Here is a 26,389-nt window from a genome sequence, read left to right as displayed (position 1 = left end):
TTAATGAATTACATTAATGTGTGTAACCTAAATTTTTAATTAAAAAATAAATAAGACAAAATTAATTTTTACATACAAATGTCTTATAGACAACAGGTGTTTAATTGTAGAAATGCATTCGATATATATTTTTTTAATCCTAAATATGATCACTCAGCTATTGGTTAACACTATTAACTTTTAATTATTTCTCTATATAATTCATGATCTAAACAAAAAAAAAAAATAATTAACAAAATGGGAGTATATAATACGAAAACATATATTAACAAATTCCACCAAAAAAATTTATATTTTTAATTTAAAAAAAAACAAAATAAATAAAATGAAATAAAAACCAATAGTTTATATGTTCACTTATTTTATAATGCAAAAAATAAAAACCAAATTGAATTTAACAACATTTTATAGAATAAATAATAAAAAAAAATTATGAAAAATTTAATTATTTCAAAATTAAAAAAAAAAAATCACATTAAAAAATGTATATATAATTGACCTTCTTTTATCTTAAAAAAATTAATATTAATTTATATTTGTTTTTTATTTACATGGAATTATATATTAAATCATTTAATAAATAAAATAATAATTGGAAAATAAATAAAATAGAAATATATATACTACCATTTCACACAATTTATAAATTTTATAATTTTTTGAAAATTGTAAAAATAACAATTGGTCTATATTTTATAAACAACGTTGGTAAAATACACACGGTGTAGGTTTTTATATTTTTATTAAACTAAAAAAAAATTCAAAAACGGATAAATAAATATATTGATATTTTCCTATTTTTCTACAATATTTATTTCAAAAAATATTTACAATATGCATACATTTTTTGTCACCTATTTGGTATAAACCTTTTTTGTGTGTGTATATTTTTTTTTTGACATAGGATATTTTATTCGATCTTTCTAAGGCTATGCCCATAATAAAGATATTCACCTAATGTGTAACTACTGCTTTGAGGATACTCCTCCCCCGAATTTCGCAAATTCGTTCTCTTACACTATAGAGCGTCGGCAATGCTTTCATTCTTAGTGTAGCCAACTTTTTACGTCTATTTTTTTAACTACATCGTAAATATATGAGAAATGGTTGGCCAGCCAACTTGCCCACTGTTATGATCATCATATATCAATTTCTTTAATTGAACAGTTTATATTTTGAGCATAAGTTTTATGAATTATATTAAACCGTATTAAAAATAAAGGACGATACGTGTGTATATTGACATAATTATATGTGCGAATTACATTTTTGTGCATATTTCAATTCATAAGAAAAAATCAAACACAAAATATGTACACAAACTTTAGAATTATCAATAAAATTAAATACGTATATACATGCAGAATAATTTATTTCATCGTAATTATTATGCTCAAAATTTTTAGAAAATGTTATTATATGTAAATATAGCTACTTGTTTAGTTTAATTGGAATCTGAATTTTTCACCAGCAAATACTCCATTAGCACCTAGTGATTCTTCAATTCTAAATAATTGATTGTATTTTGCATTTCGTTCACTTCTGCATGGAGCTCCGGTTTTGATTTGTCCAGTTCTTAAAGCAGCAACTAAGTCAGCTATAAATACGTCTTCAGTTTCTCCTGATCTGTGTGAAACCATAACACCCCAGTTATTTTTTTGAGATAATAAGCAAGCTTCAATAGCTTCAGTAATAGAACCAATTTGATTAACTTTTAATAATAAAGCATTGCAAGCTTTTTTTTCTAAAGCTTTTTCAATTCTAGTTGGGTTAGTAACTAATAAGTCATCACCAACAATTTGTACATCTTTACCAATAGATTCAGTTAATTTTGCATAATGTTCCCAATCATCTTGATCAAATGGATCTTCAATTGAAATAATTGGATATTTCTTGACTAAGTCAACATATAAATCAACTAGTTCCTGTCCTGTTTTAACTAATGATTTGTCATTATTTGGTGTTTTAAAATCAAGATCATATGTTTTAGTATCACTATTATAAAATTCTGAAGCAGCAACATCCATAGCAATTTTTACTTTATGTTCATATCCTGCTTTTTTAATAGCTGAAACTAATAAATCAAGAGCTTCATGAGCATTTAAAATGTTTGGAGCAAATCCACCTTCATCACCAACATTTGTAGCATCAATACCATATTTTTTTTTAATTTCAGATTTTAAAGTATGATATACTTCAGCACCATATCTCATTGCTTCTTTAAAAGATGGTGCACCAACAGGAACGATCATAAATTCTTGGAAAGATAATTTATTTCCTGCATGAGAACCTCCATTAATAACATTTAAACATGGTACTGGTAATACCATTTTTTCAGTATCTTTACCAGCTAGTTGAGCTAAATATTTATATAAAGAAGTTTTATTTGCTGCTGCACCTGCTCTACATATAGCCATAGAAATAGCTAATATAGCATTTGCTCCTAATTTACTTTTTGACCATCCCCATTCAGTTTTGCTACCATCTAATTCTTGAACCATCATATTGTCGATTTTTTTTTGTTCTCTACAATCTAAGCCAATTAATTTTGGGGCTATAACTTCGTTAATATTTTTTATAGCTTGTTGTACACCCTTTCCTAAATACCTACTTTTGTCATTATCTCTTAATTCAAGTGCTTCATATATACCAGTGGAAGCTCCTGATGGTACAGCTGCTCTGAAGATTCCAAGGGTGGTTTCGAGATCAACCTCAACAGTAGGGTTTCCTCTGGAATCTACAAAGGAAAGAAAAAAAAAAGGGTGTGAAAATATGTTTACATTATTATGAATAAATATTACGAAGTAGTTAAACTGTGTAGAGAGACCATGTAGAATATCTAAATGGGTGTATACAATTTTATAGATATGAATAAATATAGAAATAATAGAAAAATAAACTTACCCAAAATTTCACGGGCATGAATGCGTGTTATTACATGAGCCATTGTGTTTAAGAAAATAAAAGTTTTTAATAAAAATTAATTTATTTGGAAAATTATATAAAAAGGAAAATATTTTTAATTCGAAAAATTTTGAATTAAATTTGAAAATATTTTATCAAATAGGAGAATAAAACTGTATATTATTTAATTTGTTTTAAAATAATTAAATAAAAAGTATTTTCGGTAATTTATTGGTAAGTGTATATTTTATAATTTATAAAAATATTTAAATATATATATATATTATGATAAGCTTAAAAATTTATTAATTTAAGGCATGCATATAAAAAATAGTATAATTTTATGGTAGGAGAAAAAAAAAACAAGAAACCCGTGAGAGTGTTTAATATATGCAGGAAACAAATGAAATTTAATATTTTGTTATCGAATTGTGGGTTATGTTTTTTTTTTTTTAAAAAAAAGCACCTCATATATAAAGCTTCTTGTAATTTTGGGGATGCGCATATATTCGTTTCCTATGCATGTATGCGGTAGCAATTTTTTTCTATTCTTAGGAGTACATGGTTGAAATTCGAATAGTGCGAAGAGGGGGTTATTACTGTGGGCATAGCGGTATCTATATATTAGCACAAGCACATTTGGGGCGGCATATAACGTGCTATATATGTTTGTATATGCATATAATATGGAGTGACCTTTTGCAAATTTATTTATTTTTTTCATTTTCTACAAATGCAATATTAAACATTTTGGGAAACAAAAAATATAAGCATGCATACACGCATGTAATGTTATATATACAGCAATATTACATAATAAATAGGGTTATAAAAATTATTTTATTTTAATTTTTGTACTATGGGTACCCTTACAAATAAACTTATTTTTTACTACACACCATCATATTAGTGCCTATATAAATACAAAGAGCAATTTTCCTAGTATATTTTTTTTTTATCCCATATTTTAAACAAGCTAAATAGGTATATACATTTTTTATAAGTATTTTCCACATTTCCAATATAGTTCAATTTTTTTGTCAAATTTTTATTTATTCATAATATTGTAAATGTTAAAAAGAATGCAAATTTGTTAATACCTTGCATATATGTACTTTCTATATGACCCATTTCAAAAACAACGTGATAAGTATAGAAATACAAAGAGAAAGAACATAATTAATGCTTATATGGTGGTATAATAAGATAGCGGTATATTATTACAAAATTGTAGGCAGTTTACAAATAGGACTACATAGAAAATAGTTACCTTTACAATTTTGTACAATAACCGGTTTGCTACTTTAACTTATGTATGGCTCATTCTACTATTCTCTACTGGTTAGCTATTTGAAATAGGATTTAATATTTTGATTTTTTTATGTACACACATGTGCATATATACAAATATGCACAATTATACTAGGCTTTATCGTAAAAAATATTATATATGAGTAATTGATACAAGTTTGTGTATAAACAATAGTATGTATATACATGTATATGTGTCATAAAGAGACATATATAAATACAATGTAAAATACTTTATATGATGTACGAAAATATTCGCTCCGTTTATCTTATTCGGTTGCAAATATAATAAGAAAAATACACACAAAAAATATATGAAAATTTTTTTTTTTTTTTTTTTCACGGTATTAACTCAATAAAAAAAATATGTTAACTATACAAATGAAAATTTGGTTACTAATTTATATTTATAAAACGAGACAATATATAATGAGGTACAATTATGTGATTTTTTTTTTTAAAAATCTTCGTCAAAGGTTATTTGTTTTGCTCCATATAGATCAGCAGACTTTTTAACAGAATCGTTCTTTGCATTTTCGCTGACAATAATCTGAAAAAAAAAAAAAATATTAGTAAAAGGTTGGTAAAAGATTGGCATCATAAATAGTGTGAAAAAAACGGTGATATGAATTAACTACCTTAGAGAATTCTTTCCATGTAAATGGATATTTTGAGTTGTAGTGCTTGGAATATTTTAAGTTGACTAACATAGTATCAGCTAAATATTGTAAAAATTGTTTTACTTGATCTTTTGTTATTTTTAAAGAATCGAAGTCCAACATTTCTACACAAAAATTATATTCTAAATCAACAGCAGTTTTAAAATAATCTAATACATTTTCATATTTTAATTTATTATTTAAATGATTGCAACACATAACAGAAAAATCTCCTTGTAAATATTCATCTCTTTGTATTTTGTCATATACACTAGTTAAACATGGTAATATTCCATTCTCTTTACAATAACTAGATACTATACTTAGACCGCCATTAAAAAGTACTTTTGATATATATAAAAGAATTAGTTTATTATAAAATGGAATGTTAGCTTCAAATTCGTTATATAACCAATTTTGTTTTTTAAAAACACTTTCATATTTTAACACTTGATCAATTATTTCTTTTTTTTTCTTTGAATCTGAAGAATAGGATTCAAAAATACATGCATACACTTCATTGTGTATATTTTCCATGCACATTTGAAATCCATAAAAGGCTCTTCCCTCTGGTATTTGAATTATGTCTAGCAGTTTGCTCGTTATAATAGCTTGTTCATCACGTAGGTGCAAATCTCTGTAAGGGCGGAAAAAGCAGATAAAGAAATGGGGACAGGAATAGGGACAGAAAAAAGGACATACAAAACGACGACCTTGACAAGCGTCACGCTTAAAGCTGTGTGTGCATTTTGAATTGGCTATTTTTCTTACTTTAAACTGTAAAAGCAAAGGAGTTCTAGCAATTTGGATAGCATAGTTTGATCCATGGAACTCAAAAAGGGCTTGTCCTTATCGAAGTTATGGTCTTCTGCGGTCCAAAAAAGGGATTCGATTTCTTTGTAATAATTCTAAAAATGGAAAAGTAAAAATGTGTATGTGCATGCATAGGTATACATATTTATGTACGTCATAATGTAAGGCCTAGTGCGATAGGAAGATTGCACACACTACTGCTAAGAGTCAAACGATTTTCATATTTTTTAAGCTTACCCAAAATGTTTTGTATTTTATAGGGAACATAACCTAAGGTCAGCCATATTAAGAATGGGAGTGTAAAAAAAAAAAAAAAAAAATTCAATGAAAAAATAATCGAATATATATGTACCTATTTATTCTCCTATGTTACTGTGTTTGTTTATTAAATATATTTCTTTCTTTTTTATTACCCATCTAAATTGATTTTCCTTCAAAATTTCATCATTGTACTGGGCTTCCAATAATACTTCTTGAGTATGGTAATGTTCCTTATTCATTTTGTGAAAATAATAATTGAAAAGTGTGAATGCTTGGTGTTAGTATTTATGATAATTAAATAATAAAATAGGAGTGAATAAAACAAAAATAATATTAAACACAATTAAAGATTATTTAATAAAATAAAATAAATATGCAAAATAAAATTTCGATAAAATAGTAGCAGTTAATGTCAATTGGTAATAATATGATAATATGATAAAATAATGAGTATATCTTATTTTTACAATTTATGTATTTTATATATTATTCCCTGAAGTTTTTTTTGCCTTGTTTTTTTTTTAAACTCGATGAAATGCTCTAAACACAAAAATGTACACGCATGTGTTTGTGCATATTTTACTAGGATGTGTAATATACACGTTTTTTATTTTTCATATTAGTTAAATAAAAAATTATTATTTGTTTTAATAAATTGTATTATGTAATTATCCCAACGCTTTTAAAGACATATTCATAATTCCTATTAAGAGGAAATTAATAATTATATACAAGTAGTTTCCCAAAGCATAATAAAAAAAAAAAACAAGTACAAAAAGGTTTTAATATAATTGGATTTATTAAATATATAAGCATTTATATGTTTTAATAAATATATCATAGGTATATATGAATATGAATAAATACACATTTAGAATATTACACTATTTTCAAATACTTTAATAAATTATTATGGAGACTGCTTTATCAATTTAAATTTATTCCCTACAGGTGTACTACAAAAATTATTATACACAACATGGCTTTATTTTTATTTATTTAAAATGTTATAAGTTCTTAAAAAATAAAAATAAATATTGTCACTATCATTAACAAAGTTAAAATAAAAATGGGTTTGCTATAAATTGATATGCTACAATAAAAATTAAAAAATTCGTACCTCAAATAAATAAATAAATATATACACAAAAGTGTAAATTTTTTAAAGTATACCCAATTTTAATTAAATAAAAAAACAATGTTTATATTTGAATTTGTTTTTATTTTACATGATGATCTTATAAATAGTTTATTTTCTTTGATATAATTTTTTTTTATATTATTCTCCCTATTTTGTTTACTATCATTGTTAAGGCTTTGCCACTATTTTGTTATAGCCTTAAAATAGGTGTACCTTTTATAAATTGAAATTATTATCATACCTAACCCTTATTTATTTACAAAAAGATGAATAACAAACTAACAAAAGATGATTATGATGATTTAGTTCATAAACAGTTAAAAGGTTTATTTTATTTTTTATTATTAAATGTCTTATAAACAGTTCTACCTATATAAATATGCAATCTGTGTGTGTCGAATATTTTAGAATATATTTTTATCAACTCGTTTTCTATACCTTTGTCTGCATATATAACATATTTATGTTTCCATTTTAAACGATTGTATAGACATTGAAAATAAAGTTCGAGATTTAAAAAATGACAAACTTAATATAAACAAGTTACATGAACTTAATGAATTATCTTCTGAATGCATAAAAATAAAAGAAAAAATATCCAACGTTTATTTTCAATTACTCAAGCATAGTTCAGTTATTGTTTATGAAAAGGTTAGATCGTTTTGTTGTCACAAGGGGTGGCAATTTATTTCCCATTTATGCATTAAAACAAAAAAATTGTTCTTACTTCATTTTACTTTAATAGAGAGCAAAAGAAATAATAAAGGAATTAGAAAGTTTAAAACAGGAAATAATTAAAAATGAAAATAATATAGAATGTCCGAACGTTAGTCAAAATTTTGATGACAATTTTTTTATCCCACAAAATTGTTACATTGATGAAGACCCTGAGCATAGTGAACCAGTTGATATGTCACTTGATTTGAATAAACACAGTTTGTCTTTTCAAAATCAAAAAAATATAAAGTAGGTTGTCCTCGTAAATATATACATATCATACTGTGCTGCATGGCGTGTAGCTATTTTTATAAATTTTTTTTTAATATTATTGCATAGGATAATAAGAGGAATAGGCGAATCGACATACTCTAGTTTGCTATTAAATAATATGGTTAATATTTAAGAAAGAAATATCCGAATTATATATATTTCATTACTATTTTAGTTTATATTTTAAATGGAATGAACTTATTATTTTCAGAGCAATTGCGAAATTATATTCCTTGACATATTAAGCTCCGTTTTTATACAGAATATAACAAACTGCACAATTTGGTATGGCTTTAAAAAATTTGAAATGAAAAAGGATAATTCCTTAATCATAGTGCAATTGTGCACCTTTTGAATTTGCAAATGACATGCTCTTGTATTAAACCTTTTTTTATGCGATCATTTTCGAGCTCTTTTTTATTTTCATACTGTATAGGGTCGCTGCTGTTGAGTCGTCTTTATTAATTTACAACTGCATCGATTGCAATATTTTGACAAATTCGAAGCAGGTAAGATAAGAAGGAAAAAAGTATGAACAAAATGGGTGGCATGAACAAATGGGTGGCATGAACAAATGGGTGGCATGAACAAAATGGGTGGCATAACAAAATTGGGTACTTAATTCTATGCATGTTTGTAACTTTACAGATAAGAATACACAATGCGGTCAACACAAATTTTTACATAAATTCTATGAGTTCTCCAATTATTGAAAGGTACATATGTTTTCGCAAAAAAGGTGAAGAATAGAATCTATTGCTACAAACCCATTTACTTTTTCATATATTTTTACACTATTTTCTTCCCATTGTTAGTTCGGAAAAGCTGGTTTTTTCTCCTTATAATTTAAACTTTGATGAATTACCGAAATTATTAGAAAAAATTAATATAAGCCGAAATTCAAACAAATGGAAAGAAGTCTTAGACTTTAGTTGGCAAAATACCCAAGTATATACAACACCGGAAAATATAAAACACACAAATATGTGACAATACTACATTAGTGTATATATAATTGTTGTTTTCATATTTTTATTTGCTTTTCTTTACTTCAGGATCCATCACCAAACTTCAGTATTTCAAATGAAACACAAGCATATCAAGTACAATTCAAAAAAAAAGAAACCATTGGATGTAGTAAAGAAAACGACATAAATAATACATATGTTATAGAAAATTTCCCTTTATTTTTAAAAAAATTAGATTAAGAAAAATAAACATATTTTAAACCTCATTGGTGTAGTTTGCATATGTGTGTTGCATAATCTTGTAAATTTTATTATTTTTTTATTTTATATTTTTTTTTTTTTTTTTTTTATAATTCCCATCAAAATATATCCTTTTGCTTATACTAACTTTATGGGTATTAGCAGTTGGAAAATATGAATAAATTAAAAATGTATTTATTTTATATATACTTTTTATATCCCCTCTTATTAATTAAAAGATAAATATTTATTTATAATACATACAGAAATATGTAGATTGTTTTATTTTTCCATATTTATTCAAACTTGCATATTTTTTTTTAATATATAATACTGAATTATCAAATGAATACTATTATTATGCACCTTAAAAAAATATAGCTATATATTTATTTAAAGTAGTACCTATATTTTTGTGTTTAAATGTATATTAAATATAGTATTGAGGTTAGGGCATATATAAATGGGCGTGATTTTATTTGGAGTCTCATATTTCCCATACAAAAAATAATAGCATCACCTACAAAATTAATATACTTAAAACAGAGGGTGGTATTATATATATTTTTGTTTATTTTTATAATACATTTTTGATATAATTAAAAAACGTTATTTTTTAATATCCTTATATTTATATATAAGAGATAGTTCTTTTATTTGAATAATTTTTTTTCCTTTTAATTTACACTACATTTTAAGTTACATTTATATTTTTTATGAAAACCAATTCGTATATTATATATTATGGTGATAATTTTTCTAAAATATTATTTTGTTTATTTTTGTAATAATTCAGATTTTTAAATATATATAAAAATATTGTTTTTTTAATTATTATTTTTTTTAATTTGTTATAATTTTTACAAAATGCTATCTAGATTATGTGGAAAAACAATACATAATGGAAGTACAGATAAATGTGTTTCATTATTAAATAAAATTCAAAAAAGAAATGTAGCCAAAGATATTCGATTTGGGAGTGATGCTAGAACAGCTATGCTAATAGGTTAAATAATAAGCTTAAACGAATTTTTTTAATTATTTTTTTTACAACAATTTTGCATACACTCATGTATAGCTTTCTGTCTGAATATGTTGCTACATGTTTGTTTGCATCTCTGCTCGTTGTGTATTCTTTTTGTCATCAAATGTTTGCCTAATGTGATTGCCACTGCATGTGTGTGTGTTTGCTTGTGTATGCACACATATAAACTGCCATAAATATAATTATTTTTTTACTTACCGAAGGTTGCAACAAGCTAGCGGACGCTGTTAGTGTTACTTTAGGGCCCAAAGGAAGGAATGTAATCATTGAGCAATCGTTTGGATCACCAAAAATAACAAAAGATGGTGTAACAGTTGCAAAAAGTATTGAATTTAATAAAAAGCTAGCAAACCTCGGAGCACAAATGGTTAAACAAGTTGCAGCAAATACAAATGATAAAGCGGGTGATGGTACAACAACAGCTACAATTTTAGCTCGATCGATTTTTCAACAAGGATGTAAAGCAGTAGATTCAGGAATGAACCCAATGGATCTATTAAGAGGAATAAATAAGGGAGTAGAAAAAGTTTTAGAATATTTAAATTCAATAAAAAAAGATGTAACAACAACGGAAGAAATATTTAATGTAGCAAGTATATCAGCTAATGGTGATAAAAATATTGGTCAGCTTATTGCCGATACTATGAAAAAAGTAGGAAAAGAAGGAACGATAACAGTTACTGAAGGTAAAACATTACAACATGAATTAGAAATTGTAGAAGGTATAAAATTTGATAGAGGTTACATATCTCCTTATTTTATTAACAATAGTAAAGATCAAAAAGTGGAATTAGATAAACCATATATACTTATACATGAAAAAAAAATATCAAGTGTCAAATCTTTGTTACCAGTTCTAGAACATGTATTACAAAATCAATCATCCCTTTTAGTTATTGCAGAAGATGTTGATAGTGATGCTTTAGCTACATTAATAGTAAACAAATTAAGGTTAGGATTAAAAATATGTGCAGTAAAAGCCCCAGGATTTGGTGAACACAGAAAAGCACTTGTACATGATATAGCCGTTATGACTGGCGCTAAAGTTATTACTGAAGAAGCAGGATTGAAATTAGATGATCCAGATGTGATTTCCTATTTAGGTAAAGCTAAATCTATAAATGTTTCTAAAGATAATACATTAATTATGGAAGGGGAAGGTAAAAAAGAAGAAATTACTGAAAGATGTGAAAGTATTAGAAATGCTATTAAAAATAATACATCAGATTATGAAAAAGAAAAATTACAAGAACGACTAGCCAAAATTACTGGTGGTGTTGCCTTAATAAAAGTAGGAGGTATAAGTGAAGTTGAAGTTAATGAAATTAAAGATAGAATACAAGATGCATTATGTGCTACTAAAGCAGCTGTTGAAGAAGGTATAGTACCAGGTGGTGGTAGTGCACTATTATTTGCTTCAAAAGAATTAGATTCGGTGCAAACTGATAATTATGACCAAAGAGTCGGAGTTAATATAATTAAAGATGCTTGTAAAGCACCAATCAAACAAATTGCAGAAAATGCAGGACATGAAGGATCTGTTGTTGCAGGAAATATTCTTAAAGAAAAAAATTCAAATATGGGATTTAATGCTCAAGAAGGAAAATATGTAAATATGATTGAATCAGGTATTATCGATCCAACCAAAGTTGTTAAAACAGCTATTTCAGATGCAGCCTCAATAGCATCTTTATTAACAACAACTGAAGTTGCAATTGTAGATTCAAAAGATGGAAAAAATGAAGAAATGCCATCCCATATGAACTCGGTTAACCCAATGGGCGACATGGGCGGCATGTACTAAAACGAGAAACAAGCCAACAACCAATAAATAAATAAGTAGCAAACCAAACAATGCATATGCTACCTCGCATTATCCCAAACTGCTTAACGAAGGCAATTATTTAGAATATTGCACACCACTTTAAATGCTTCTATTTTTTTTAATTAAAATTGCTTGGCAATACTATAAAGAAATATTTTAGCATGGTATATAGCTGTATGCTTAATCGAGATTGCTCTCGTACATGCCCATGCACCTAGTCATGCACCTAGTCATGCATCTAACCGTGCATATAACTATGCATGTTTTTATTTATTTTTTTTAGCTTACAAACTTATTAGCATTTTTACAATGTTATTTTTAATTAAATCTCTATATTTATTCATAAGTATATGTCTTTCTATATTTACCTACATAAAAAACAACAAATCTGAATAAATACGTTGTTATTTTTATTTATATATATAAGAAACTCTTTTGTATCTGTATAATACCTATTAAAATATTTAAGCAAAAATAAATTATATTCATAATTTTCTGTAAAAGTTATTATTTTATTTCTATTTTAAAGTATGGAAAATTTTTATATCTATATACATGCATGTGTAGTTGCCATGGATTTATATTTTATGAAAGCTGACCCATCCATTGGTATTGGCATTATTCAAATGAATTTACAAATTATGTTTTACACAAAAAAGTAAAACAAAAAAAAGAATAATAACAATGATGGTAATAATAGTGAAACAGGTTTATCGGTTATGTTTATATTTCTTGAAAACAACGGGATAAAATTGAGGCCCATGAAGAGAGTGCTTTCATATATTTTTTCTTATATTTATATTTTCCAAAAAATAAATTATATAAATAATTTTCAAAATAATTTATATTTAAAACAGGATATATTTGTTTTTGATCAAAAATGGTGGTAAAAAAAAATAAAATATTATACAAAATTATTAAAAACATATGGATATAATTATTTTTTTTGAATGATAATATTATGCCACCTCTCATCAACTTATGCAATATAATGATGTATCCTATATTTTGAAGAATGATATAAAAAATGTAGCTTGAATTAATAAAATGAAATGAATGTTAAGTTTTTGTCGATGATTTCAAAAATAATAAAAAAAAATAAAAAAATATATAATTTAAGTTATTGTTCAAATTTAAGCAGTTTCCCAATATTCCAATTTCCTGTTGTAGAAAATTTGAAAATTGCACACCAGTTTAGTACTATAAAAAATCAGTATATAAGCCATGATGAAATAAATAAAAAAATACAATTAACAAACTTTAAGGTTGCTAAGGATCTCTCTGATAATACTATTAATAGTGATGAGTCAGACGATGAAATATATATGCTAGAACGAGACAATGCCAATAAAGAGTATTATAGAAAAGTTGAAGATGAAAATTATGATTACACCAAAATAAGTCAGGAAAAAGAAAGGGATAGTACCACAAATAGTTTCTTACATAAAAATAGTAGTGATAAGAATAGGGCATCCGATTCTGGGGCCAATATACCTTATACTACTTCTAATAGTGAATACTCTGAAATAAAACACGTTCTCAACCAATGTATAGCACAGCATGAACAATTATATTATAGTAAAGAATGCAATAAAGCAAACACTTTAAATGAAGAATTAAGCAAATTAGAGGTAGCACTAAGACCATCTCAAAATGATATTAACAATATAAAAATGTTTTTAAAATTTTTGCAAAATGAAATTGATAAACAATATAAAAATTGTCATGTTACTCCATTTGGTTCAGTTATAAATGGTTTTTGGATGAAGAATAGTGATATAGATATATGCATACAAATTCCAATTCTTCTTAATAGAAAAGATCAGATAAATTTTTTAAAAAAAATATGTTTAATATTAAATAATTATCATAATGGAATAATTGAACAAAGATTTTCAGCAAAAGTGCCCATAATACATTTTTATTGTGATGATCATAAAAATTCATTTCAACTATCATGTGATATTTCAGTAAATAATATTTTAGCAGTAATTAATTCAAAATTAATTCAAAAATATGTAAGTATAGATAAAAGATTACAATTAATGGGAATAGCTTTAAAATATTGGTCAAAAAACAGAAATATAAATGATAGATCAAAAGGATTTTTGTCATCCTTTTCATTAATTTTAATGATAATTCATTTTTTACAATATGTTATGGAACCAAAAATATTAGTTTCACTTCAAGATATATCAATCAGAAGAAATGAAAAATCGTTTTATGTTATGGGTGTTGATTGCAAATATTGTCAAGACGACGCTATTATAAGAGAAGAACTAAAAAAAATGAATATCCAAAATGGTGTAAATAGCGATAATAAAAATTATGACCATGCTAGCCATATAGACATTTCAACCTTAATGCTAGAATTTTTTAAGTTTTATGGCTATAAATATAAAAGTGGTATAATAGCTATACGGGACATAAATAATTATTATGACAACTTTACATCATTGAAAAGTTATGAATCGTATTACCTTTTTGTTGATAACCCATTCGAAATAGGAAAAAATGTTGCTAATATTTTACCTCAAAATTATAAAACAATTATATATGAAATGAAAAGAGCATATAAAATTTTAAAAAACAACGGAACATGGGAGGATGTGTGTAAATCGACAGACAACCTAATTTATTCCTAGCTTGTACATGTTTTTTTTATCTTTGTACATGTTTTTTTATTTTTGTGCATATTTTTTTATCTTTGTACATGTTTTTTTATTTTTGTACATATTTTTTTTGTCTTGCTCATGCACGATTTTAATAAAATTCCATAAAACGCATTAACCCTTAAAGTAGTTTAGGGATTAAAAATTTTTTTTCATAAGCTTGTTTATACAGTTTAAAAAAAATAAAATATAATGAATGTGCCTGCCATCAATTTCGCACGAAATGATGAAACAAAACCATTCAGTTGGAGTGGTTAATAATAGGTAGGGGTCGTATATATTTTTTCACCCCCTTTCATAGGCTAATTTCTCAAAATACATAAATATGCATATTAGACATATAAAAATTTATAATTTAACAAAAAAAACAAAAAAAATTAATCATCCAAAATAATAACATCATCACATGTGTTACTTATATCCGGTGATTTTTGAAAAAATTTCGATGAAAAAAAACCCTCTGTTAAATCTATTAGTTGATTATTATTATTTGAATTATTTGTATGAAAGCTATCCTTATTTATGTTAGATTGATTATTTATCCATATTCGGTTTGGATTATTATTTGGTGAATTTGTTTGAGTAAAGTTTTTATTATATACATTATCATTAAAGTTGGATCCCTGTTTTAGGGGTGTATAACTTTTAAAATGTTCGTATTTATCACTGTTATTGTTATTTTCCTGAAGTGGGAAATGAGTATGGCCTTTTGAATTGTTATCCTTATAAAGATAATTATAATTTTTTTCATCTTTAGTAGTGCCTAAATTGGTATATGTATTTTTAAAATTGTCATCTTCGTAATAAAAATGTCTTACATTATTTTCTTTGTTTAAATAATTTGGATCATCATTATAATGCTTATTTTGATTAGGCATATTATAATTGCCAGACCAGTTATAACTATTTGATTCATGTTTTGTAGAAATAGGAATAAGTTCCTCTTGTTTATTATTATAATTAAAATAACTTTTTTGATTAATGTCAACTATATCATAGCATTCTTCTTCATCTTTTATGCTTGAACTATTTTGTTCTATTGTTGTATTCCCTTTAAATAAAATTATCACTTGATTTTTTTTTAATAATATTACTTTACGTCTAATAACTGGGTTATTATATAAAATAATTTTTGGATATTTATATTTATTTGTCTCAAGATAATTAAAAATTTCATTATATTCGTATTCATAAGCATAAATAAAATATTTACCATCAAATAATAAAAAACGAAAAATCCTTCGATATTTATTATTATTTTTTTTTGCTTGTGTAGTGTTGTTGTTATTGTTTATGTTTCGATTGGTTCCTTTTTGGTATCCCTTGTTTTTTACATTTTCATTATTTTTGTTAGATTTTTTTTTTTTTTTTCCTTTTTTACTTCCATTTCCATATTCCTCTTCACTATTACTATAGTCTATCATATCTTCATTTTCTGAATTATCGGGAAGGTTCAAATTTTCGTCATTTTGATCACTATCATCTTCATTATCTCCCGAATTTTCAACTTTATACAATCGTTCATTTATGCTAACATAATCTACTACTTCAAAAATGTTTATTCCATTTAAATAATACGTTTCTGTGTTGTTATAATTAGGAAGTAAACAGCCAAATGGTCTAGAGTAAGTAAAAGGGTTTATAATAAAATGTTCATATAGTTCTTCATCAATTATATCTTTTTCACATTTAAAAGCTTTTTTATATTGATTTACAAAAGTATTATAATTTATTTTAATTACATTCTTTTCAATTAACCTTTTCATTATCAAAAATATTTCATAGTTTTAAATCGTTTTACTAAAAAAAAGAAAAAAAATTAGCTATTCATTATATTTTTTGAAAATAAATATTTCTTAATAAAGAATAAAAAAACGAATTTCTAATTATTTTTTATAACTACACACAGGTATATATGCAAAGGAATACCTCGAAAAGTGGAAGCATGCCCATAATATATCCACACGTAGGTTTGTTATATTTCAGTAAATTGACCAGCATAAAATTAGGTAAAGCATATGCCACAATAAATACGTTCAGAGGTAAATAAATCGAAATAAAATATTCTTGATAAAATAAAGGAATAAAAAATGTTAATATTTTCTTAATTTTTTCTTTTTTAAAAGAAATATATTTGAATTATTATATTTTATAAAAATAAAAAATTATGAACAAAATAGAAAATTTATTAAAAAATAGAAAATATGTAAATTTGGTGAGTTGATATTCAGACAAAATAAAACTAAGCCATATGCCAGATTTAAGCGGACATAAAAATTGAAAATACGAATAAACAAATTTACCACATAATTTTAAAACACTATTAAAAAAAAATAAAAATACACATTAACAAAGATGTGTAGAATGATATGAATTCATCCATAATTGATAGCTTGCTTTTTTTATCATTTTTTATGCATCATATAATGTATAGGTCATCCTTTGTGTCAAATCCTAGGCTTGGGGAATCGGGAAGTCTTTTTGTTAATATTTCAACTCCAGTTTGAGTAACTAACAAGGTGTGCTCGAATTGTGCTGATAATTTTCCATCAGCAGTTGCACTTGTCCATTTATCTGGCCATAAAACATCTGCATAATGACCTTCATTAATCATAGGTTCAATTGTAAATACATGACCTGGTTTCATTATTCCTACTGCTTTATTTTTTCTAAAATGAGGTATAGTTGGATTTGAATGAAATAATTTTCCTACCCCATGCCCTGAATATGTACGAACAACTGAAAAATGTTTTTTCGATACATAAGCATCTATAATATTTCCAAGATTTTTATATAACATACCAGGTTTACATTTTTTAATTGCTTCCATTAATGAAAAATAACAAGTTTCTACAAGTTGTTTAGCTTCGTTTGATATGTTTTCACCAACAAAATATGTTTCATTTAAATCGGCATGCACACCTTTATAATATACACTTATATCTATATTTATAATATCCCCGTTTTTTAAGGGTCTATAATCTGGTATACCATGACATACTATTTCATTTACTGATGTACAACATGATTTTGGAAATTCATAATAATTTAATGGAGATGGGTATGCATTATTTTTAATTATAAAATCATGAACTTTTTTATCTATCTCATCCGTTGTTACTCCTGGACTAACTAATGAATGTGCATAATCTAAAGTTTTCCTACCTAATATACATGCTTCTTTTATTCGTTCAATTTCATCACTATTATTTACATATATATCACTTTTTTTTTTATATTTCAATTCGGATGTAGGTATTGAAGTAATGGCATAATCTGGTTTGTCAATATGATCAGGTACATAATTCATTTTGGATATAGGCCATGGTCTTATATTTCCACTAAAATTAAAACTTAAAAAATTTCTTAAATGGCTATCATAAATCCAATATTTTCTATTAGTAGGGTCATAATTTTGGGGCAATAATTCTTTTGTTACTTCTGTATAATTATTTTTTTCAACTTTTTTTGATTCTTTATCTGCTTCTTTTTCATTATTTTCCTTTTCACTTGGATGCATTTTAGAATGTTCTTTCCAAGAGCGTTTAAAACATTCTTGGCTACAAAAATAGCTGTTTATTTTGTTTTTTAAACATACAGGGCAACTCAATTTTTTCGTTAGATTTTCCCCACATCCTTTACATACTAAATTATTCTCACGCGCTTTTTCTATTCCAGCACTTTCATCTTCTCTTTTAAATGATGTGGAATTTTCATGAGTGTTGTTACATTTTTTGCTTTCTAATTCTTCCTTCTTTTTTGCATCACTTGACTTGCTTACATTGTTGCAGTCCTTATTGCTATTACTATCACACTGCTTCGTATTATCAGACATTGAATAAGATGGCTAGTGAAAAAAATCAAATAAATACGACTACAAATACTCGGAATATTTTGTTCCTATTAATATTTTTATTTAAATATAATATCTTTTCTTAATGAATTAAAAAGATCGATTTTTTTAAAGTATATGCATTTTTATATATTATTGGTGGAAGAGTTCCCTTTGTAAAAAAAACGACATAATGCAGAATTATAGCACATAAGAAAAAATTAAATAAATTATAAAAAAAAATTGAAGAAATAATAATAGCAAAATATAATGTTATAAATTTTCTACATTATATGTGGCATATAATTAATTCTTTAGATTAAAAGGGTAAGGCGGCTTAATAAAATATGATATGTATTAATAACGGGATAAAAATTTTAATGGCATTATTTTTACTGACCCTATAAATATGTATTGCATATAAACTTGATCTATATATTTTTTAAGGGCAATTATACATTTTTTTTGTCATATAGAAAATACAAAAATATATACACTTGGTATAAATTTTGAGAATATTTGCATATTATAATAACCATGAAAAAGAAATGAATAATAAAATATAGTAGTAATGATAATGGAACATTGATGATTTATATAGGCATTTTTTATGTTTATGAATTTGATGAGTATTTGAGCTTTATACATATTTACAATATACTACATATTATATGCATGTGCTATTGATTTAAATGAAATTGTTTAAATTTTTATGTTTAACGCTTTTTTCGATTTTATATAGAAAAACGTTATTTTGTTCTTCCATAAATATTAATAGTTACTATAATAGGAAAAATAAAACAACAAACAGAATATCCCTTATAAATCAGTTTAATATAAAAGGGAAATTTCCACAAAAGGGAATGTTATTTATTCCAAAATACATGCACGGCAAGAATAATTTTGTTAAAAGTAAAAAAAAAATACTAAAAATTATGAACAGTTCATAAATTATATATGCAAATAAAATACATACATATGTTGTAAATATTGTAGCATATTACATATAAGTGTGTGTGTGACATTGTATTGATTTTTACAAAATAGTATCTTCATAAATGCGTTATATATGTTTTTATTCACTTAAAAAGTTTAATACTTTTCCTTCAATTTTTATATGTAAAACTGTGTGTAGCTCGAAAATTAGCAAAATAGTTACATATAGCAAATAATTAAAATACACAAATTAATTTCTTCTACCTTTTTTACAACATTTTTAATAGACAAATACGTATTAGTTAAAAAATTATTTCATTCAAACATGGAAGCAAACAGCAATTTACCAAAATGGACTATGCCATCCAAGGAAAATAAAACAATTACCAATTTGATGGTGAATAATTCATTGACTCATAGCAAAGTCGAATTTGTTCCACAAGTAAGTCTATGCATGTTTTGAAAAAGGACGTAGTTGCACATGTGCGACCGAGCTAAGCAAATAAAATTTTTTGCAAAATTATAATTCGAAGTAAATCAGCTTAGGACTGGTACTTCATTGAAGTGTGCCTAATCAAGTTGATAATATTTTATTTGTATTTCATTTTCTTCATTTTTCTTTGCGCTTTTAGGAAGGAAACACCATAAAATGGTATGCATGTGGACCGACAGTTTATGACGCAGCCCACCTTGGACATGCAAGGACATATGTGAGTTTCGATATAATTAGAAGAATATTGACAAACTATTTTAAGTACGATGTATTTATGGTTATAAATATAACCGATATCGATGATAAGATAATAAAAAGAAGTGAAGAAGAGAAAGTAAATTTTACTGAATTAGCTAGAAAATGGGAATATGAATTTTGGGAAGATATGAAAAATTTGAATGTTTTATTACCAACATCAATAACTAGAGTTAGTGAATATGTAAATGAAATAATAAAATTTATAGAAAAAATAATTGAAAATAAATATGCATATGTAAGTAGTGAAGGTAGTGTATATTTTGATATAGATGCATTTAAAAAAAATCCTAATCATTTTTATGCACGTATGGAACCAATGTCTGTTAAAGATGAAACAAAAATATTAGAAGGGGAAGGAGATTTAGGAGTTATATCAAAAAATAAAAAAAATTCTTACGATTTTGCTTTATGGAAATCATCAAAGCCTAATGAGCCATCTTGGGATTCCCCATGGGGCAAAGGTAGACCAGGTTGGCATATTGAATGTTCAACTATGGCTAGTAACATATTAGGAAAGGTATTAGATATTCATAGTGGAGGTGTCGATTTAAGATTTCCACATCATGATAATGAATTAGCACAAAGTGAAGCTTTCTTTGATCATAGTCAATGGGTAAATTATTTTTTACACTCTGGTCATTTGCATATTGAAGGATTAAAAATGTCAAAATCTTTGAAAAATTTTATAACAATAAAAAATATGTTAAAAAAATATACATCGAATCAAATACGTATATTATTTCTTCTTAACAAATGGGATAGTTTTATGAATTATAGTCCAAATGGAGAAGGAATGACACAATGTATAGAAATTGATAAATTTTTTACAAATTTCTTTGCTTTAATTAATATGAAAATAAAAAATTTTGATTTAAATAATTGTGATCTTTATTGGAATGATACAGATAATAAATTAAACAACACATTTAGACAAACCAAAACTAATATTCATAATTTTTTTCTCGATAATTTTAACACTCCAGAAGCTTTAGTAGCTATTCAAAAGTTAATTACAGAAATTAATATTTATTTACAAAATGGAAAAGTACAAATAGGATTATTACTAGAATTGAAGCATTATATAAATTTTATTATGAACACATTTGGTTTATTCTATGATCAAGCACAAAAAGCAAAACCAAATAATTTCGATAACCTTTTACATGTCCTTGGTTCATATAGAAGTAATATAAGAACAATTTTACAAAAGAATGCAAAACTAATTAGGAAGGCATCCAAGGAAATTAAAATCGATTCTTCAGATCCCGCTACCGTCGAGAATAATAACAAAATTAATGACTTTATAAAAGAAATTAAAACAAATAATGAAGACTTATTAAAAGAATGTGATCTACTAAGAGATCAACACCTTCTTAACATGGGCATACTAATTGATGACCGTCCAAATAATGAGTTTGTCATTAAAGTATTAGACGAAAATCAATTACAACAAGAAAAGGAAAAGAGAGAATGTGATTTAAACAAAAAGAAAAATACAGATCAAAAGAAATAATTGAATTCCCAAAAATTATAATAAAACTGTGAATGTTACATAATAAGAAGCAAAATGGGGAATGAACTATTTTGTAACTATAACAGGAACACAAATGGATAGTCTTTTTTTTTTCTTAACATCCAGGTGTTTATATGTGTGTACATACCAATCGATTCTATTTGTTTTCCTCAATTATGTAAAAAAGTATATAACATAAATTTTGTATAATTTTTATTTGAATGATGTAACACATGTGCCAATTTTTTCTATATTCTCAACACTTCAATATTTCATAAAATGATGTATATATACAAAAGCAACAATTTTCATAAAAAAAATATGATAAATTCATGTCTGAATGTTTTTCAATTTAAAAAAAAGCTTGACATGCATGTTGAAAGGGAGAAGCTAATATAAGTTTCAAGTTATAAAACATTTTTTATGTATAATATTTGGGCATATAAATATATGCATAATGTTTTGTCATTATTCTTAGGTTATTTTCATTTTCGATCTGAATTAAAAGTTATAAGAATTTACTTAATTTGTAAAAAATGCATGGCATATACGAAATTGTTCTACGTGTTATTGGCTAAGTGTTATGGGAAAATAAAAAAAAAAAAAAAAAAAAAGTAAAAAAAAATAAAAGAATAAATATTCCCAACTTAATGATAGTAAAAAGGGAATGTAATGAAATAATGAGACAGTCCCTCTCCTATTTTTGTCCGTCTGTGCTAGTAAAAAAAATTATTTGATAAATTTCATACAATTTTTTTTGCAATTAGCATATGAAATATTTTTTTATCATTAAAAAAAATAAAACGGAGGAAAGAAAAGCTAGCTGAATGAAAATAATAATTTTTAATTATTACAATTTTTTCATTTTTTAGTTTTTCAAAACTTTTATAATTTTGTTTTCCCTTATCCAAAATATTTCATATACTCCTCAACATAAGCATAGTAATCATTTACAAGCATACCGAACAATAAAAGCAATTTCAAAAACAAATGTAATGAGACCATAAATATATTTTCTAACCGTTTTAGTTTTTGCAATCTGAAGTTATTACAAATATTTAAAGGAAATGGCAGAAAGAAAGGTTTTGAACAAATATATTCCGCCGGACTTTGATCCGGATAAACTAATGGAAAAAAAGAGGCAAATGAAAAAAATAGAAAAGAAAAATAATAAAAATAATAAGTATAATAAAAAGAAAAAGAAATTTTTAAACATAAGAATGATGTATCCATTTACATTAAAATGCAGTAAATGTAAAGCCTTTACTTATGTGGGTACAAAATTTAATTCAAGAGTTGAAAAGTTAAAAGACGAAACATATTTAAATATTCCAATATGGCAATTTTATGGAAAATGCTCCGAATGTAGAAATGAATTTGTTTTTAAAACAGATCCAAAAAATGGGGATTATATATTAATAGAAGGAGGTATAAGAACATATGATGCTCATAAAGAACAAGAAGTAGCTGATGAATATTATAGAACAAATGAAAATGGTAAGGAAGAGGATAAAGTAAAAAACATTGAAAAACAATCATATAATGCTTTACAAGAATTAAAAACTAATGAACAATTAGAAGAATTGCAAAATATGAATAAAAGACATATCGATAAATTTAGTAGTATAAATAAAGCATTAAATAAATTATATGAAAAAAATGAAATGGAAAATAATAAAAATAATATATTTATGAATAATCTTGATTCTGAAGATGAACAAAAATTCTTTGACCTTCTTAATAAAAATAGAAAAATTGCAAATCCAACCCAAAATATTATGAACATACAATCATCTAACCCTCGTGTTATTATAAAGGAGGATGAGTTTGAAGAGGATGTGGTTGATATTGATGAGATGAGTGATATGAATGAAACGGATGAGAAATCTGTAAATTTCACAGACAAATATAATTTAATAAATAAAAAGGAAGAAAATGGAATAAACAATAATAATATAGAAAAAGAGAAAATATCTTTCAAGCGTAATAACATAACAAATAATACGACAGGAATAAATATAAACAATAAATCTATTTTTTCAAAAAAACCTTTGGAAACACATTACAAGTTTATTATTAAAAAAAAAGAAAATATTTCAACACTTTTGAATGAGTATAATTCCGATAGTTCTGAAGATGGATAAATTGAAAATTAATTTTTGTGTAATAAACAATTACCACAATGTGGTCTTTTTTATGTGCATATGTGTTTTTTTTTTTTGTGAATTATTATTATAATTAAAAAGTATATTTTAATACATATTTATATGTAGCCCTTTATTTTACACACCTATTATTGTCATTTTGTATAGTGAGAAAACATTCACTTAATGCGTTACATAAACGAGACTTTGTATATTTGTCTTGCTTACTCTCTATATATTATTATCTTAAAATGGTATTCATTTTTTAAGTACCAATTTGAAAAAGATTTATTCGCCCTTCAAATTACATTTTGTAAAGAGTATATATCCCGAATTGTCCTTTAATTATAGCTTTATTTAAAATTTACAAAAAATTAAGACAAAATGGAACGTAAAAATTAAAGCAAAAGGAGGGGAATATACGATCGAATAAAATGTAAAAAAGAATTGTAAACGAAAATAGTTTTACTTAAAAAAATGTGTATACAAATGCTGGGTATACATTTTTGTTAATTTAAAAATGAAATAAAAAAGTAAAAAATATAAAAAAATTATGAACTGTTCATATTTTTTGAAATTGTAAAAAGGTATTGCCTATACGACATTGTCACTATTTTTGATCTTTTTAACTTAAAAATAATAATGGGACTAAAAAATAGTATATTATTAATAGTATATTATTTGGGGAATATAAAAGATATTTCTTCTAACGTAATTAGGAAGAAAGAAATATACTTATCAAATGTGTGTGCAATATTTTCTTGAAAAAAAAAAAAATTGTATTGGCTAGCTGATTGTAATATTTATTTTTTTTTATGAAACAATCTGTTATATCTTTCGTATTCCCAATTTTTCAAAAAATAGGCAGGTAAATAACAATCATTGCATTTTAAAAATTCATTTTTAATAGTATCGTTCATAGAGCCTATAGAAGAATATCCATGATCATATAAAATACAATAATCTATTTTAAAATATAAAATAAAAGTCCAAACAGCTCCATATGTCCAATAAAATATAGGATTTAAATATAAATAAGGTGGAAGTCCTTTTGAACTAACATTTAAAATATTTAATTTTTCGCTATTTGTATCATTATATCTTGTCCCGTTAATAAATGCTATAGGAGGGGGTAATAAGCAAGAGGGTGTTGTCTTTATATTTAATTTTTCTACACAACTATCTTTATATTGTGTTTGAATAATTTCAATAAAATTTGTTATACTAGCTTCCCATTTACCATTAATAACATTTATATCAAAATCATATATATACACACATTCATTTAAAAATTGATAAACTTCAGGAAATTCGTTTTCATCATCCTTAAAATAAATTAATTTGGGTTTTATTATTTTACCCTTTATATCATACAAATATTTTGCATATGCACATCGAAATAAATGTAAAATAACAACAGCGTCTTTTCCTCCATTAAATGATAAAAATACATTTTCTTTACAAAGACGAAACATATCATAAATATGATCTATTGCTGTAATAATATCTTCAGATAGTTCTAAAATTTTTTTTTTTAATATGAATTCATCTTTATAATAATTCATTACATCATAGTTATACATACTAGGTTTTATAATATCACGATTTTTTTTATAATTTCCTAACTGATTTTCATTGTTTATGTATGTATCACAACTTTTTATTTCATTATGATTGGAATCCTTTAATTTATTTATCTCATCAACATGCTCTTTATGTAGTTTTTCAATTCTTTCATACAACTCCAATGATTTTGAATAATCTTTCCACTCTTCCATATCTTCAGTACAAACTCATTGTATTTTTTTTTTGATCTTAAAAAAAAATATTTTTAAAATATGTATAGGTCTTTTTTCTTCCCGTTTTTAATGATTAAATTATATCTATAGTGTGTTTTTAAAATTTCAGTTATAAGAATGTAGAAACGGTTAATATGGCATAAATGGGAATTATTTTGAAAAGAGAAATATATATACAATGTATATTATAAAAAATAAATAAATGAAAATCCCGAAATTCTTTTTATTTTTTTATATCAATTAAATAATTCAAAAAGGCTTTAATTATTCTTAAAATTGGATATTTCACCTTTTATTGCAAAAAGGAAAAAATAATAACATTCATCATAGTTCTTAAAGAGTTTCATATTTTATAAAACCATTATTAAAGCATTGCTTAAAATTTGACAGCAAAAAAAAATAACAATAACAAATTATATCAATACATTTTTATGCTTTACATTTATTGTCATTAACTTTGTAATATAAGCATAATAAAAAATTTTTAAAATTTATGGAAAAAATATTTGCACATATAATGGACAAAACAAATATACAGTAAAATTATAATATTTTTTTCTTTTATAATTTTTTATAAATATTAAT

General features: G+C 24.8%; 10 protein-coding genes across 10 annotated transcripts; 5 read left to right on the top strand and 5 right to left on the bottom strand.

Annotated features, from left to right (window-relative positions):
- Window positions 1-1,439: 1,439 nt before the first annotated feature.
- Window positions 1,440-2,947, bottom strand: PCHAS_1215000 (enolase, putative; the record flags this gene model as incomplete). Its single annotated transcript, XM_737697.2, has 2 exons — window positions 1,440-2,737; window positions 2,905-2,947. The coding sequence occupies 2 exons, from the start codon at window positions 2,945-2,947 to the stop codon at window positions 1,440-1,442; spliced, it is 1,341 nt and encodes a 446-aa protein (XP_742790.2).
- A 1,725-nt stretch (window positions 2,948-4,672) lies between these two features.
- Window positions 4,673-6,187, bottom strand: PCHAS_1214900 (ribonucleoside-diphosphate reductase small chain, putative; the record flags this gene model as incomplete). The annotated part of the gene is made up of 5 exons (XM_016798857.1): window positions 4,673-4,765; window positions 4,854-5,511; window positions 5,646-5,782; window positions 5,925-5,957; window positions 6,101-6,187. The coding sequence occupies 5 exons, from the start codon at window positions 6,185-6,187 to the stop codon at window positions 4,673-4,675; spliced, it is 1,008 nt and encodes a 335-aa protein (XP_016654221.1).
- A 1,168-nt stretch (window positions 6,188-7,355) lies between these two features.
- On the top strand, window positions 7,356-9,287 carry PCHAS_1214800 (tubulin binding cofactor c, putative; the record flags this gene model as incomplete). Its single annotated transcript, XM_016798856.1, has 9 exons — window positions 7,356-7,413; window positions 7,580-7,740; window positions 7,835-8,055; window positions 8,146-8,200; window positions 8,291-8,364; window positions 8,516-8,588; window positions 8,728-8,795; window positions 8,895-9,027; window positions 9,135-9,287. 9 exons carry the CDS (start codon window positions 7,356-7,358, stop codon window positions 9,285-9,287), a joined length of 996 nt encoding a protein of 331 aa, XP_016654220.1.
- Window positions 9,288-10,154: 867 nt separating this feature from the next.
- On the top strand, window positions 10,155-12,136 carry PCHAS_1214700 (heat shock protein 60, putative; the record flags this gene model as incomplete). The annotated part of the gene is made up of 2 exons (XM_016798855.1): window positions 10,155-10,293; window positions 10,536-12,136. The coding sequence occupies 2 exons, from the start codon at window positions 10,155-10,157 to the stop codon at window positions 12,134-12,136; spliced, it is 1,740 nt and encodes a 579-aa protein (XP_016654219.1).
- A 1,073-nt stretch (window positions 12,137-13,209) lies between these two features.
- Window positions 13,210-14,802, top strand: PCHAS_1214600 (nucleotidyltransferase, putative; the record flags this gene model as incomplete). The annotated part of the gene is made up of 1 exon (XM_737396.2): window positions 13,210-14,802. One exon carries the CDS (start codon window positions 13,210-13,212, stop codon window positions 14,800-14,802), a length of 1,593 nt encoding a protein of 530 aa, XP_742489.2.
- Window positions 14,803-15,206: 404 nt separating this feature from the next.
- Window positions 15,207-16,595, bottom strand: PCHAS_1214500 (conserved Plasmodium protein, unknown function; the record flags this gene model as incomplete). Its single annotated transcript, XM_016798854.1, has 1 exon — window positions 15,207-16,595. One exon carries the CDS (start codon window positions 16,593-16,595, stop codon window positions 15,207-15,209), a length of 1,389 nt encoding a protein of 462 aa, XP_016654218.1.
- A 653-nt stretch (window positions 16,596-17,248) lies between these two features.
- On the bottom strand, window positions 17,249-18,664 carry PCHAS_1214400 (methionine aminopeptidase 1b, putative; the record flags this gene model as incomplete). Its single annotated transcript, XM_740592.2, has 1 exon — window positions 17,249-18,664. The coding sequence occupies one exon, from the start codon at window positions 18,662-18,664 to the stop codon at window positions 17,249-17,251; it is 1,416 nt and encodes a 471-aa protein (XP_745685.2).
- Window positions 18,665-19,353: 689 nt separating this feature from the next.
- Window positions 19,354-21,861, top strand: PCHAS_1214300 (cysteine--tRNA ligase, putative; the record flags this gene model as incomplete). Its single annotated transcript, XM_016798853.1, has 3 exons — window positions 19,354-19,573; window positions 19,885-20,039; window positions 20,230-21,861. 3 exons carry the CDS (start codon window positions 19,354-19,356, stop codon window positions 21,859-21,861), a joined length of 2,007 nt encoding a protein of 668 aa, XP_016654217.1.
- Window positions 21,862-22,928: 1,067 nt separating this feature from the next.
- PCHAS_1214200 (CWC16 domain-containing protein, putative) lies at window positions 22,929-24,005 on the top strand (the record flags this gene model as incomplete). Its single annotated transcript, XM_016798852.1, has 1 exon — window positions 22,929-24,005. One exon carries the CDS (start codon window positions 22,929-22,931, stop codon window positions 24,003-24,005), a length of 1,077 nt encoding a protein of 358 aa, XP_016654216.1.
- An 803-nt stretch (window positions 24,006-24,808) lies between these two features.
- PCHAS_1214100 (FAD synthetase, putative) lies at window positions 24,809-25,783 on the bottom strand (the record flags this gene model as incomplete). The annotated part of the gene is made up of 1 exon (XM_016798851.1): window positions 24,809-25,783. One exon carries the CDS (start codon window positions 25,781-25,783, stop codon window positions 24,809-24,811), a length of 975 nt encoding a protein of 324 aa, XP_016654215.1.
- Between the last annotated feature and the right edge of the window lie 606 nt (window positions 25,784-26,389).

The sequence above is a fragment of the Plasmodium chabaudi genome (assembly GCF_900002335.3).
Source record: "Plasmodium chabaudi chabaudi strain AS genome assembly, chromosome: 12".
NCBI lineage: Eukaryota > Apicomplexa > Aconoidasida > Haemosporida > Plasmodiidae > Plasmodium > Plasmodium chabaudi.
Note: the sequence above shows the minus strand (reverse complement) of the source record. Positions and strands in the feature narration are given on the sequence as shown.